The sequence below is a fragment of the Alosa alosa genome, chromosome 4, assembly GCF_017589495.1.
Source record: "Alosa alosa isolate M-15738 ecotype Scorff River chromosome 4, AALO_Geno_1.1, whole genome shotgun sequence".
Lineage (NCBI taxonomy): Eukaryota > Metazoa > Chordata > Actinopteri > Clupeiformes > Clupeidae > Alosa > Alosa alosa.
Window position 1 is genome coordinate 15271785 of NC_063192.1, and position 14917 is coordinate 15286701.

At 42.9% G+C, this 14917-nt stretch overlaps 1 protein-coding gene across 4 annotated transcripts; it reads right to left on the reverse strand.

Annotated features, from left to right (window-relative positions):
• Positions 1 to 1691: 1691 nt before the first annotated feature.
• Positions 1692 to 13783, reverse strand: si:ch211-180f4.1 (uncharacterized protein LOC100144405 homolog). Of its 4 annotated transcripts, none has more exons than XM_048242088.1 (3): positions 13531 to 13783; positions 3183 to 5510; positions 1692 to 3030 (listed from the first exon to the last, which is right to left on the reverse strand). In XM_048242088.1, coding segments are annotated over exons 2-3 (2229 nt in total). In that variant the 5' UTR covers positions 5411 to 5510; positions 13531 to 13783; the 3' UTR covers positions 1692 to 3029. The 4 variants fall into 4 exon arrangements, with proteins under 4 accessions (XP_048098045.1, XP_048098043.1, XP_048098044.1 ...); XM_048242086.1 differs by adding an exon at positions 7382 to 7427 and having other exon boundaries at positions 1692 to 5510; XM_048242087.1 differs by lacking the exon at positions 13531 to 13783 and adding exons at positions 7382 to 7427; positions 7994 to 9136 and having other exon boundaries at positions 1692 to 5510.
• Between the last annotated feature and the right edge of the window lie 1134 nt (positions 13784 to 14917).

The window sequence follows — 14917 nt, forward strand, 5'->3', positions numbered from 1 at the left end:
GCACACAAGCAGACAGCCTATGATTCTTACCAGATAGAGATGGGGAATCCCACCATCTCATAGCCTGACGAGCCAGACCACATTAAAATGTAGGGTCTGGGCACTCACCGTTCGCAGTGCTCAGTCCGAGGGGCGAGATAATCGGTTGTCAAATTCCCTCTGCACGCAATAGGACAGCGCTATGAGTCCCATGCGTTTCCCACCAGCGGAGCTAGTTGGCTAGTTCAAACTTTTGCCAACTTAATAAAAGCTTAACTCGTGTCACACTGTTCGCTAACAGCAACATCCATCTTATTTGTTTTCAAGTAGCGGGGTATTCAAGCCAAACCGTTGCCAAACTCTGGCATCAATCATTATGTTAAGCCCGCCTAACGACTCTATACACGATTTGATTGGCCTGATAGAAGTTTAATTTGTCGAGCTCACAAGCCAACGGAGAGTTGCTAGACTAGCCCTGGCAGCAAATATAATTAAATTATAAATATAATTTGCTGCCGCTAGGCTGCGTCTAGATTTCTAGGCTAACCATCTCAAGCATGTGTGGGGACTTTTGTCAACTTCTTTCCTTAACTAGTATCTATTATTCGTTTGGTCCCCGCTTAACAATAAAAACATAGCCTTAACTCAAAATTGCTGTAGGTTTATCATTTTGATCTGTAAAAAATGTCACATGCAGCGATACCTAAATTCTGCTCACTGCACATTTATTAAAGGTTAATGTATTATAATATAATATTCAATGTTCATTATTGATTGCTTAGCTGGAATGATGCTTTTCCATATCCTCTTATTGTTAAAGCATGCCGACAGGCATGCAATTGGGCTATGGGTTTTCTAGGAATAGCATGTTGTGGTTGTGGTTATCACAGGAAAAAAAATGTATTATTATATTACCTATTTTATTCTTATTCTTTCTATTTTATACACTCTTTTATTTCTTAAATAAATTACTGTATATGAAGAGCCTTTCATTAGGAATCTAGATAGTTAGGCTTATTCAAATACATAATGCCCCACCTTGATTAGAATCTTGTTATGGGAGTCTTGGGAGAACATTTTTACATGTTAAAAATGTATTAAAAATGACTATCAACCAATATATCGGTTATCAGTTTTTGAATAACTCAAATATCGAAATTGGTAGGTTATCAGCCTTCAAAATCCCATATTGGTCAGGCTCTATAGGAGATGGAGACAAATTGACATACTGTACACACACCAAATGCACACACACACACATCCACACAATTAGACACACACACACAGGCATGCGCAAGCACACTGGCACACACACACACATGCAGGCACACACACAGGACACAGGACTGAGCGGCGGTCATATTTTGTACCGCTATGCGTCTAGTTATTGTAGTATTTATTGTTGCCTATAGCTTGAATGTTATTCCAGATTTTGTAAGTCACTTTGGATAAAAGCATCTAACTGAAAACCTTTTGAAAACATGTTTGTTTTAGTATTTAGTATATAGGACAGCATCAGTGTCCTTTTGCTTAAGCCCTACTATGCTAACAAAGCCTTTGCAGTGTTTGATTGCCAACTTCAACACACATTTCTCTGTTCTCATTGTTTTATTTGCATTTATTGTTTGTTCTACTGTATCAAAATATCCTTAAGATGGTGTGGTTCACCCAAACCCAAATGTACCAATCAAAACCATTCACAAGCAGAACACAACATTTGCAGTGGTTGTTTATTTGTTCTAAAAGTACAGCATACACCATCACATCTCAACTATTTGACAAAGATCAAGTGTAGATTATTACTTTACTTGAATAAAATATTACAATAGATTCTCTAATATAAAATACCCTGTTATTCTGTCACAACAAATCATCAGTTTATCTTGGACATCAGGATGTTTGACCAGTAGAGGGCACATGTGCCTGACAGGCATTTTTAAATGAAAGCTGATGACATTTTCATAGCACTACAGCTGAAAGGTAATAAAAATGCAATTGTTTCAGGTGTGAAGTACTGACATTAGAAGGCCAATAACAAAGCAAATAAATAAATAAATAAATAATATAATATAAAACATCTCAAATTATGTATGATGATAATTTGTACAAAGTACAACACAAAAATAAGCTTCTAATGCTTGGATAAAAAGCCAACTGAGACCAATAATATAATAAGCCAAAATAAGCATATACTGCGGGTGCCTTGTTTTTAACAGTCCGTCTGAGAAAGTACATGATAACAGCTATTTTTGAACATTATATAACACTGGTTTAGCAATACGTTTTTGGATATGCAGCAGTCTAGATGGGTGTGCTTCAGTTGATCTGCATATGAAACTCCAGATAGATTTACTGAAAAACAAAATACCACTTTCAGTCAATGCAGCTAATGTTGACGTTCACAATCAAATATAGAATATCACAATTAATTATAGCCAAATCATACTGCAGCTGGATGGACAATGGCAAATCAAAATCACTTGATCCAAATTAAAGAGAAATAAATGAGAAAGATCTCTTTTGCATATCATATGTTTATTTCACCTGATATTTTTGAGCATTGTTTTGAAGATGCTTATATTATTACACTTGGCTTGTGGTTTCCAGCTGTCAGGATTAGTCATAAACTAATTGTAGTGTAAAAAGTGTAGTGTACAAAATATCACCTTGTGGTCTTGAAGAGGTTAAAGAAGGTAAGAAAGGAAGGTAGGACTCACTGTAGGCTATGAGCACAAGGAGAACATGCAAAAACATGCTAAGGGTCCTATACAGTGATTTGGAACCATCTTTACCCCTGTGAGATGTGACGACCTGCCTTTGCAGTCAAGTTTTACCTGTTTTGGTAGAAACGCTTAAATTACAAATAAATATAATTCCATGAACAAGCGTAAGCGTATAAGTAATAAATGCTCTGCATGCTGAATGGAACGATGTCACTCAAAAAATACAAATCTCTGTGCTGCGTGAGTGTATTTTTGGCCATGGGTTTCACAGCTAGTTCTCTCCATTACAGCTGGAAGCAAATGCAACTGCTCAACTCAAAGTGTGTGTCTGCAAAAAAGAGATATACAGTCTAAAAATACATATATCATTTGTTCACAAAGACATTTTTGTTATTAGATAAATGTTTTTTTAATACAATACATAAGCCATTTGTGAACGTCCTTTTTGTTTTTCCAACTAACCCTGCAAGTCCGACCTACCACATGTAAGTCTTTGAAGTGTCGATCTGTGAGTTCTGTGAATCAACTGAGCCCTCTTTTTCTTTCTCAGTCTCGTTTTCCCACAGGTTGATTAGAGGTGGGTAGAGCTCGTTCAGAGGAATAGATGTGGCATGCTGCATGTACTTCTTTAGAGAGTGGTGGCAGGATTTTTGCTTCATGCGTCTCCCCATGTAGAAGACCAGCAGGGCCATAATGCAGATGGCAAACATGGACCCCATGACGGCTGCCAAGGCAACGTTGGTCGGCTGGGCAACCATCTCCACGGCGAAGCTGGCCTCCTTGGTGGTGACGTTAATGCAGGAGTGCTGCGTCTGCAGCTCAGTGGCCGCCATGGTCAGACACACTGTATACAGGGTCGAGGGCAGCAGGTGAGTGAGGTTGTACTCCTGGACATCCACAGGGACCTTGGTGGAGTAGCTGATGTGCGGGTTGTCGATCTTCATTGTTGCGCTGACCCACTTAGGCTGGGTGACCTCGTAGCCAAGATGGGACGTGGGGGCGTTCAGCTTCCACTCTAACACCACTGACTGGGCGTGAATGATCTTGGCCAGCACAACCAGAGCTCCCGTGGTGTTCCTGAAGGTTGGACCACCAAAGCTGTGTCGGCCGCTGCCACCCTCACTCCTTTCCACGAACACCATGACGCTCCGTGTGTCTGCTCCTTCAGCGTTCCACGCCACACAGGTGTAGAGACCGGCGTCCTCGGGCTCAACATGGAGGATTTCCAAAGCACCTTGATCCTGGAGCCGGTGCTTCTTGGCACTGCTGCCATTAATCATCTGTGATGCGATGACCTCGGAGGTCACCTTGTCCCCTGTGGGGGTCACCCAATAGAACTGAGGTGCAGGGTCAGCAAAAGCCCAGCACTCTAAGGTCAAAGGTTGACCACCTGACACATTGAGCTGGGGAGGGAAGGTGTGGAGGGAGATCTGAGGGAGGCAGGTGTTGCTAACCACATTCCAATTGGTTGTGACCACTTCCTGGAGTGAACGTCCAATCAGATGAGGAGGGTAGGCACACAGGGTGATTTGGGATTCGAGCAGTTTGAGTGTGGATTGGTTGCCTAGGACCGGTCCCCAGTTTGACAGACAGTCACACCTGAGTGGGTTACTGTGAAGGCTGACTTCATCCAGGTTGGGGAAAGAGCCTAAAATCTCATGAGGCAACAGGCTAATGTCATTGTTGTGGATCAGTAAAGTGCGAAGTCCATCCACATCCAAAAAAGCACCGCGATCTATGTAGGACAAGTGAGGGTTGTTGTAGAGCTCCAGTTTGGCCATCTCGGGAAGGTTTGCGAAAGCTCCCTTCTCCACAGCGATCAACTCCTCCATGTTGTTGAGGCTCAGCTCCTCCAAGTGGGGGAAGTCTCGAAAGTCTCCTTCCTGCACCCGAGTGATGGGGTTCTTGTTGAGATCCAAGAACTTGAGATTCGGGAGAACGCGTAAAGCGTCCTTTGGTACTGCCGTTAACTTGTTATCGAAGAAGGAGAGACTCTCAAGGTATTCCAAACCTTGGAATGCCCCCGCCGGTACATCCATAAGCCCCATGCCAGCGAGCACCAGACTGTGCAGCTTGGATAGTGGATAGAAACTCATATCCTGCAACCCCAAGATTGGGTTTTCTCCAATCATCAGGATCTCCAGATTGGGAAGCGATTCAAACCATTGGCTATCAATAGCTACCAGCTTATTGGAGTTGAGGTGAAGACGCAGAAGGTTCACCAAGCCTGAGAAGGCTTTGGGGCCAATGGAGGATATCTGATTGTGATTCACATACAGCTCCTCTAAATTCACCAGTTCCTTGAGGCTGTAATCCGGAAGCTCTTTCAGCTGGTTCTCCTCAAGGTAGAGCGTGACAAGCTGCGTCAGCGGAGTCAGGCCGATGTCTTTGATGCGGGTGAAGTGGTTCTGGGAGAGATCCAGCTCGGTGAGATTGACCAGCCGCTGCAGCTCCTGTGTCACGGAGGAAATGTTGTTGCTTTGGAGGAGCAACACTTGAGTGTCTCCCGAAATATTCCACGGGACATGGCTCAGATGGAGCTCGTTGCAGTCCACCGTTTTGGCCTGGTGGTACACAGACTGCGGAGTGTACCAGGGACGGGTTTCACACACGCACTGCGGCGGGCAGAAGGAACCCACCAGGGAGCAATGAGTCATTGCAAGCAGAAGCCATGCGAAGAGTGAAGAACGGACGACAGTTCTCTTCATGGTGAACCTCTTTAAAACTGTTTCAAGCAGTGACTTAGTCTTCACAGATGGCAAGGTGACCTAAGATGGGAGGGTGTGAAAGCGGCTCTGTCATCCAGTCCTGGCAGAAAACAAAAACAAAAACAACAACATTATCCTTATTGTTACACAATAACAAACAATAACAAACATTGTCAATACATGTGTGTTTGCTTCATTCATTCATTTAATAATCACAAATTCTCATCTTCTTATTTTATCAACAAATGTTTCTAAATTTTTTATCTTGTTCAAAATATATTTTAATCACATGAATATGCTTTGGATCATGTTCTCTCAAATGCAAATGCCACTGTCAACAGGAACATGAAAGAAAATTCTGATCAAAGAGGCTGGGTTTTGGTGTTGTCTGTCTCTGTGCACCTAGAGAACTGCGTGATCTCATAACCATTCTGTCTTATAGTCCCCCAGGAGCCTGTAAGTACAAAGGTGAGAGAAAACTGCAGACACCAGTTCTGTTAAAAGAAGAAAAAAAAAAATGGCATCTGTAAGAGAGCCATATACTGGTGAAACATACCGTACAAAAGAAATACAAATCCAGCAGTGAGTGAAGAGCAGTGAGTTAGTTTCATACATAGGATATGTGTGAAGGAAGACTTGTTCATTTAAATCTATAAAAAACTTTTCCCCTCAGTCCCATGTCAACATGAAACGTGTCTGGTGTGGTGTCTAGGAGCTAAGAAGCAAATGTTAGCATTAGCGTGCGGTCTTCCAGCTATTGCCACTCTACACTAATGAGCCAAATGTTACTGGCAGGGTGTAAAAAGACAGTGGGAGGCTGGTAGCACTTGAAAGGTGTTGGAAGGCGGCTATTGGAAAGATTTTTTCCCCGACCGCTCATTTCATAAAGTGGGCACATGGGTCACGACTATGAATTCATAAGGGGGGGTAAAACAACTTGACAGCTTATTTCAGCAATTCAACGATGCTGGCATGTTTAACCCTTAAAGGAGTACCGTCACACTGGTGTGACGGAAATGTTGAGAAATGAACGTTCTAAAGAATTTCTGGGTTCATTGAATTCAACATAGAATTTTAGAACCTTCAATTGTTGCGGAACTTAGAACGTTCAAAAACCTACACCTTTAAGGGTTAAGGAAACAACAGTGAGCAGATGTTTATATGTTTAAGCTGCCTTCCTCACTCATTATGACCATGTACCAATAACATCACTTCAAAAGAAGATTTAACATTTGGCAAAGTGCCTGATGCGGACAATAAATCTCCCCTGAGCCTTCGGGACACTTAGAGAGAAGCTGCCATGATGCAATCACAAGTAACAGCGTCTTCTTTTTCTGCACAATAAGAGTCCGGGACACTTAGGAGTGCCCAGGTAGACAACATAGATGTTTTTTGGATAAGGCTCTGAGACATCCTCCCATCTAAGCCCTTTAAACTGTAACTAATTTATGAGCCCTGTTGCCCACTGGGTGCTGCTGACGTGAGTTTGTGTGTATATTAAACAGTGAGCCTGCTGCTGAAGTATTTGGTCATTACAGAGGTCACTGGCAGAGAGAGAGGGAGGAGGGTGAGTGCAGGACCTCTCCCTAATCAATCCTCTTTCCCAGAAGACCTTGTGCTGTCAATGGTGTTGCCAGAGACAACGCCACGCCAGCATATGCACATGCTTTGTCTCCATCAGCTATTGGTGTGGTGGGGGGTGGCAGAGGATGGCGATTAAAAAAGACGTGCAGCGCTGCGTCTGAGTCTCCCCGGCTTTTAATCTGTTCAGCCTGTGGAAACGCTCGCATGACAGCCTTGTTTGAAATCCTCTGAACAAAATCGGGTCCATGGACACACGTATGAACACACGCACACTCACACACACACACATACATAACACATAGTGCCTGATCACATACATGGGCCTTACAGAATGAAACACAAAATTAAAATGGGGAGAAAAAAATATTCAAATACAAGAATAATTACCCCTTATTCCTCTCAACCAAGGCACACAAATTGACTCTCACGAGACCTGCATCAGGGAGAAAGAGGGAGGAGAGGAGAGAGAGAGAGATGAGCAGCATTGTCAATGTGATGGAGAGCAGAGCATGCTTCAGCTTTAGAGAGGACTGTGCAGGACCCCACAGCAAGGGAACCATCCTGAACCCGTAGCCCCTGCATCCCTGGCTGTCTCTGCCTGGGACCATGTACTCTCCCCACTGCAGCTCAAAGAGATCCAAGCCAGGAGGAGAGGGGCTTAATGGCTCCTAATGAGCGCCTGTGCTGGGAGCTGAGCAGACAGGAGATTCTTGCACCTGTCCAACCCCCACTCTCTCACTCACTCGTCCCTCCCCTCCCTTCTCCTCTCCTCTCCTAGCTTCCCAGAACGAGACAAATATGTAACCTCCCCGGGTTAGTTATACCCCCCTAGAGTGAGAGGACCAGAACGTCCAAGGAAGCAGCACGACACTGTGGATGGCGGAGTCTTCCCAACCCCATAGCCGACAGGGGCGGCTAATCAGCTAAGACCTCCCACTACCACCAACAACCCTATCCCATGCCCTCCCCATACTCTCCAGCAAACCCCCTCTCCCTTACCTCCCTTCCTCCCTCCCCGTCTGTCCGGGATGTGGATGTGTGACAGTCCCCACCACGCCTGTCTGATCGCATTAGCGCACGCGGTCCCGCTCAGGACGCTAACCCCCGCAGACCCCTCTGAGGACGGCAGGAAATGGGGCCACCTTGCCTGATGCCATGGCAACCTGACAGGAAGTGGGGAAAAAAGGAAAGCAGCCCCCGGGGTGAAGGGGGGCAGGGAAGAGAGGGTGTGTGTGTGTGTGTGTGTGTGTGTGTGTGTGTGTGTGTGTGTGTGTGAGACTGTGTGTGAGTGTGGGGCTAGGGTAGAGGGGGTTTTCACTGACTTGGGTCTCAGTGAGACTGTTCGCTACGCTCGCTCAAACACGGACACAGTGATGTGAATGGGGAAGGGCGTAGTGCATTTGAAATTCATTACAGAACCGAAAATGAATTTGCTGTGAAACAAATGCTGTCTAATGCAAGATGCTTATGAAAGAATGAGCAATAGGCAATATAAAAATAATGTGATGCTAAATTAAATGTAATACCAACTTAATGGGATGTCTGTGCATTGTTAATTAACAGGAGATGCTTATATAGCAGGTTAGGCTACTACGTGTAAATTAAATGCAGCCACAAGCACTATTGCGATAATGATATAATGCTTAGAGTTTGTGTTGACTGGCAGGTCTGATAGCCATCTAAAAAGAAATGAATCAAGCTGTCATGTATCTTCATGTCTCTGTCAACCAATTGCTTTTGTCTTTGAAACAGAGCAAAAATCCATGACCTTCAACATTTCACTTAAACTTACTCTAAGACAAATCGGCATCAGAGCAACATCTGTTCCCTTCTCTGAAGTCTCCCAGTGTCTACGTGAGGGCTGCTGTCCTCTATAGCTCCATAACTCCATAGCCAACTCCACTGCCTTTTATTCACAAACAACCCCACCAACAAAAAGAAGCAAGGCCTCTATGATATAATGAGAATGAGAATCCTGAGAGCCTTGAATTACCAAGGAAAGAAAAATGGATTCATGAGAGTTAGATCTGTTAAATACAATTCTATTTTTACTTATAAAAACATGGAGTAACCTTGAACTGTTTCCAGCACAGAACTAAGCCAGATGTTAGCAGGCGATGTGCATCCTTAATGTTGAATTCAGCTCACTGACTGAGCAAAGTGCTTTTTCAAGGCACGCCTTTTAATTTAAGCAAGATTATCAAGCCAGATGTTGACACGACCAATGTGAAGTTCTCAAACTAGCTCTATACCTTCAAGCTGTCACGCTTGATTCTCTTGCTAACAACCACTGAGTAGAACTAACACATTAGGAGCTCGTTGCTACGGCCTTCAACTCAACAAATGAATGAAAGACAACAAATAAAAAGGCGCAATAGAAAGTACCACCATGCGACTGGCAACCTCAATACCAGTATTTAAAAAAAAAACACTGCTTATTCAACTGAATGATTTATTGAGACTTGCGGAGAGATTGTGCTAAAGACCTCTGGCCACTCACGCATGGGAACTGTATTGATTACACTCTCATCACTCCTCTGTAAAATGGTGCTTCCTTCCTTTACGCTGGGCTTTGCTGCATCTGCCCACATTTGCAAACGTATTGGATGTGATGAAAAATTCATGGCTGACTTATTAATTATTGAGAGTACTGCAGGCAGGTCTTTAATTTTCATCCCTGGCTTTTTGTACGGAGCGCACAAACCAGCTGTTAATTGACGTGAAAGAGAGGTAGTGGCTGGGGCTTCACGGTTTGTCAACACCCTTGATAGATGCGACTACGTTCCCATGTGACAGAAGCTTCCTTATTTAGTCTTCTCAATACTTCAACTGATGCATACCAAAGTCAACCTTAGGTCACGGAAACCTTGATTGGCATCTTTAGTTAAACCTAAATTCTGAAAATGTGCAAATGCTCTTTTTTTTCCTGTTAGGCTTTTTGTTCCTTTAAGCAAGAGGCCAAATAAAGTATACCAAAGCACATCATCACTTGTTATTGGATGTCGATGTGAAACTCTGATCTGATCAGGTCTTCTCTAAAAATGTATCAGCTGTTGCATTAGAGTCTTGATGCAAAATAAATTTAAAAAACAGCAGCACACCAGCAGACCAATATGCTGCGGGGTCAGTATAAAGTGCACTCTCGCCCAGCCAGATAGGAGCCGCTGTATTTGTAGCCAGCACATGAGCAGAGAGCAAGAGTGCTTTTAGAAGCTGCTCCAAATGGACACAGGGACCGAGCGTCTTAAGAGAAATGCCAGCGTAAGCATCTTTCCAAAACACTTAAAATTCCGTTCTTGACTTATTTTACTCTTTACTCTAAATGCAGAGTGAACTGCCTTCCAGCCATTTAATGCACAGCTGCACATCAGATAAAATATGGATGACCACAGTTTAAGCCCCCACATTTATGAACAATATATGTACAATTAATACATTTGACTTCCAAAATCATTTACTTTCATCTGGGCTTCAGTTCAAAATGTCCCACGTATCAGTAACAATTGCAATTTGAACTGAAATACCATGCCAGGTACAAAACTGTCTGGTATAAAATTATATTAACCAATTCTCCAAATCTCTCCTTACATTTAAGGTATTAATTAAACAAAGTTGTTTGACAAAGTAACTTCATGTAATGACTTTGCTGCCTGTGACTGATAATACAGTTCTGTTTAATGTTCTCCTTCTCCTACATTCTTTCTCTTCCTTGTCTTGTGAATACTTCCCGTCCCTATCTTTTGGATCTTCACACTCCCTCCTTCTGTTTTATGCTCTGAGAAAAAAGAGGGGGAAAAATCAGTTTTGATAAGGTAGATAGGGATGCACTGGGATGGGTAGATAAAGTGCGCTGACACACAGACAAAGAGATGCTGCAGATAGCTCGAATTAAAGAGCATCACTCCAGGGAGGGAGAAGTCTGGCTCAAGGACATGCCTCGCAGCTTTTCATTTGTTCATTTGTTCTGGGGACATAAAAGCACTGATGCTCTCACTCACCTCCCTCTCTACTGTAGGAGCAAATCCAACGATGATCACATTTCATTTAAAGCAATAATCAATTATACCAAATGTATAAACCATATGCAACATGGATTATGAAGTATGATAGGATATGTGGATCTGTGTTGTGTAAAACGTGGTATTGTTTAATGCTCATTGTTTCTGTGCTTGAGTACAAAGAACTCCTCTGAATCTTGGCTAATAGGAGATTGAGCATCTGACTGAACTGTGTACAGTATGTCTGCACATCCAGCACTGGCATTTTCTTATTTATCTGCTTGTAAATACTTTCCTGTTTGCTAAAAGTAATACTTAGAGCTGCAACAAGAGCATGTGTGTGAGACCTGACACAAAATTCAATCCAACACCGGCCACTGACACTCCAGGCTTTAAATGATTAACTGTGAGAACTTCATATAATAGCACTACAAAACATGTGCGTGCACACACACACACACACACACACACACACACACACACACACACACACACACACACACACACACACACACACACACACACACACACACACACACACACACACACACACACAGGGTACTCCACCAAGCAAAGCCCTCTACAGTTCTGTTTTTGAGGCAAAGTACAGAGGATGCCCTAACCTTCCACCACTCCAGCTGGTGAGAGAGTATACATTTAGGGACGGTGTGCACTTGGAGGCTTGTTATAGTGGTGAATCATCACACTGTGTGCACTCACCGAGCTAAGCAGCATTAACATTTCAGTAATGTCAGTCCTCTGCAACACTTACTCCCGCAAATTATCAGGGCGAAAATAGGCTTCAAGAGCCTCCCCTTCTCACCTAAGTGTAGCTCTTTGTGACTGAAAACATTCATGCCAAAGCCACTTCTATATGTAGCCATTACACCTCCGGCAGTGGCTCGAGGTACAGTTAACAGGTAAGTGGCATAAGGTTGATCACAAAAGGTCATAAGGAACTATGATCTGTCCACCTAAATCTGTACTTCAATTTTCTTCTTAGTCATTGTCACTCGCATCATGGACAAACATATTATTATATCAAAATGCCAGGTGAAAAGGCACACAATAGTGTGAGCAAAGTTTACATCCCTAATAGGAGTTGAGATCTTTGAAGTGTCATAAAAAAACTTGATTCAAAAAACCTCCGGTAAACTGTAATGTTCAACTATTATAATCAACATCTCTGTTACACATCCATGGCCGTTGAAAAGCACACAGATTGTTTGATACAGACACAGTGTGTACACACACACACAGGTGCATCAGTCCTGTTAGTGGAAGTGAAATCAGGTGGCCATTAGCGTTTTATAAAAATGAGACCGAAATAGGGAGCCCTGTGCCAGGACACACATCTGGTGGGATGTGCCTGCATCAAGGTCCTGTCATTAGAGGGTGCATGACAGTGAGAGAGGGGGAGAGAGAAAGATAGAGATAGAGAGAGAGGGAGGGAGGCACAGGGGTAGAGAGAGAGTGAGGGTGAGAGAGAGAGAGAGTGTGTGTGTGTGTATGTGTGTGTGTGTGTGTGTGTGTGTGTGTGTGTGTGTGTGTGTGTGTGTGATGAAGCGTTTCTGAGCGCCCCTATGCAGATGGCAAGCAGCTACAAAGGGAGGGAAAAAAAGATGGAGGGTGGTAGGCGGCAGTTTGTTTTTGTACTTTTACTGTCATCTCCAGCAACCCCCACAGAGATAGTAGCAGGAGCGCTTGGCTCCCTGGTTGCTGTGGGAGCAGAAGATCTATTGTGAGCACTGGCGGTGGCGGTGGCTGTCAATGAGATAGCTCGAGATTGGTAACAACAACATTTCCACCTTTTTCACCAAACAGGTCCTAGCATAACATCTAACACATTTTGGGGTGTTCACAATGACATGTGAAGAACATGGCGCAAATCATTACTTTATCCTGAAAAAGTATGATTGTGAACTTCTGATGGTGAATGCCCCTGGTAAGTTGAAACCATTTAAGTAGGTACACCCAACTATGTATCTAATGCAAATTTCATGAAGAGAAACATTTAGTTGAATTATCACCAACAATTTTTGTAATTTAATGCAGTTATTAGTAATGATGGTAAACACAGGCACGCCAAGACATTTATATCAGGCTACTGAATCTGAATCTAAAAAGATTTGTTTAAAGCTAAGAGACAAACTGTCTGTGAAATGTGAAATACATAGCTACATAAATAAATAGCCTACATAACTGTTATTTTTACATTGGAGATCATTAGGAGAAATGCCAGGGGGGACATTTCATTAAATGTTGTATCACTTGAAGGAGAGGCAGTAAAAAGCACAGGCGCTGCACTTGACAGACATCAAACTTGAGATCAAAGTACCAAATCCTAGGCGCTCACTGTCATCTGCATGCGCCCACACGAGCGCTAGAGCAGGTTAATCAATGAGGAATCGCTGCAGACAATTGAGAAAATCAAAGTATTGTGCAACTTTTAGCTTTTTCCATTGAAATAAACACTGTGCGATTGACTGTAAATCAGAATTACAATGTCCATTAAAATGCTCGAAGTAACGCCCTTACCTCCGGCAAATGCAGGCGGAGTCCAACTGAGGAGATTCCTTGGTCCTCTTTCGCTTGGAAATCCTCAGTGCGGACTAATTTGCCAGTGGTGGCATATCCTTTTGTTGATGGAAGACCGCTTGAAGCATGCATGTGTAAGCTCCCTACCGGTCACGATTTTCTGAACCGCAGTCAGGGGGTACAAGATCTGACTCCAGGTCCGCTCACTGATGTAGGCTACCTCAACCTGTCCTGTGTGTGGTTCCCACTGTATTTGAAGCAGACTGCGCGCCTGAATGTGCACGCCTCTCACCCCCGCTCATCACTATGTCGTTAACCAATAACATCTCCAGGACCCTGTTCTTCTCCAGTAGAATTCGACGTGTTATTGAAGTTGAACCAATAGTATCGCCAGGTCGCTGCTCTTAACCAATGAGGTATAAAAAAGCTTATCAGTCTATCCCGTTGGAATGATGTAATGGTCTAGTTTTTCGTTTTGTTATTAGGGTTTACCGTTCCTGCTGCAGTGTGGGAATTAAAACATGTTGTCAAGCGATGATGTCAGCTACGTAGCCTAGGCATTCGGTTTCATAAAATGAGTAAGAATATTGTAGGTCAGGATTGAAAATAGGCGATGACTGACACAGTTACTGAGATATTTAGCCTGCCGCTTTTGCCCTTAGCACCACAGTGGTGATATATGGAATACAACTACTAAAGGCGAGATGGACTAACCTTTAATGCTATAGGCTAATGTGTAATTTCAGCGCTAAATTAATAAAACCATTATTGACAAACATTTGTAGCCATATGAAACATTACAAGTAGGAAAGACCCTTATGTATTCTGATCTTTTAATTGTGACTGTTGGCTGACATAATTCCATTTGAATGAATGAGAAAATTAAGATAGCCCTCTTGACCAAATTCTTCCATCATCACTGTTATGTTGACCCAAAAATCTCTTCAAACCATAATCAAAATGTAATCCATATTTCAAATGTAATGATTTTAATTAAGGAATAATTATGAACGGCCCCGCCACCCCCAACCCATGAGCTGTTAGGAATCATGGGCTGTTAGTGAATAATGTTAGTGAATTTCTCAACCATTGACTGAGGGTCAGTTTGTATCATGAGAAAAATGACAACATGAATGTATTAGAACCACTGCATGAAATATTTATTTTTTTTTTTCTTTCTGAAACTGGTTTTATCTCCCAAAAGTGATGGCCTCTGCTACTGTATTGTGCAATGGCATTGTCAAAAATGTCCACAACCAATTAATTGCACAAATCCAAGCCACAGCCTACACAATTAATGACAACATTAGTTCTGTTTTACCCCTAATCGTGTGTGTTCCATTTCCTTAAGCAAGGCTTGTCCTACTGCCAGAATTACACTACACAG

Coding starts and splice junctions, on each gene's coding strand:
- si:ch211-180f4.1 (XM_048242084.1), bottom strand. CDS start 5,410: ATGAAGAGAACTGTCGTCCGTTCTTCACTCTTCGCATGGCTTCTGCTT.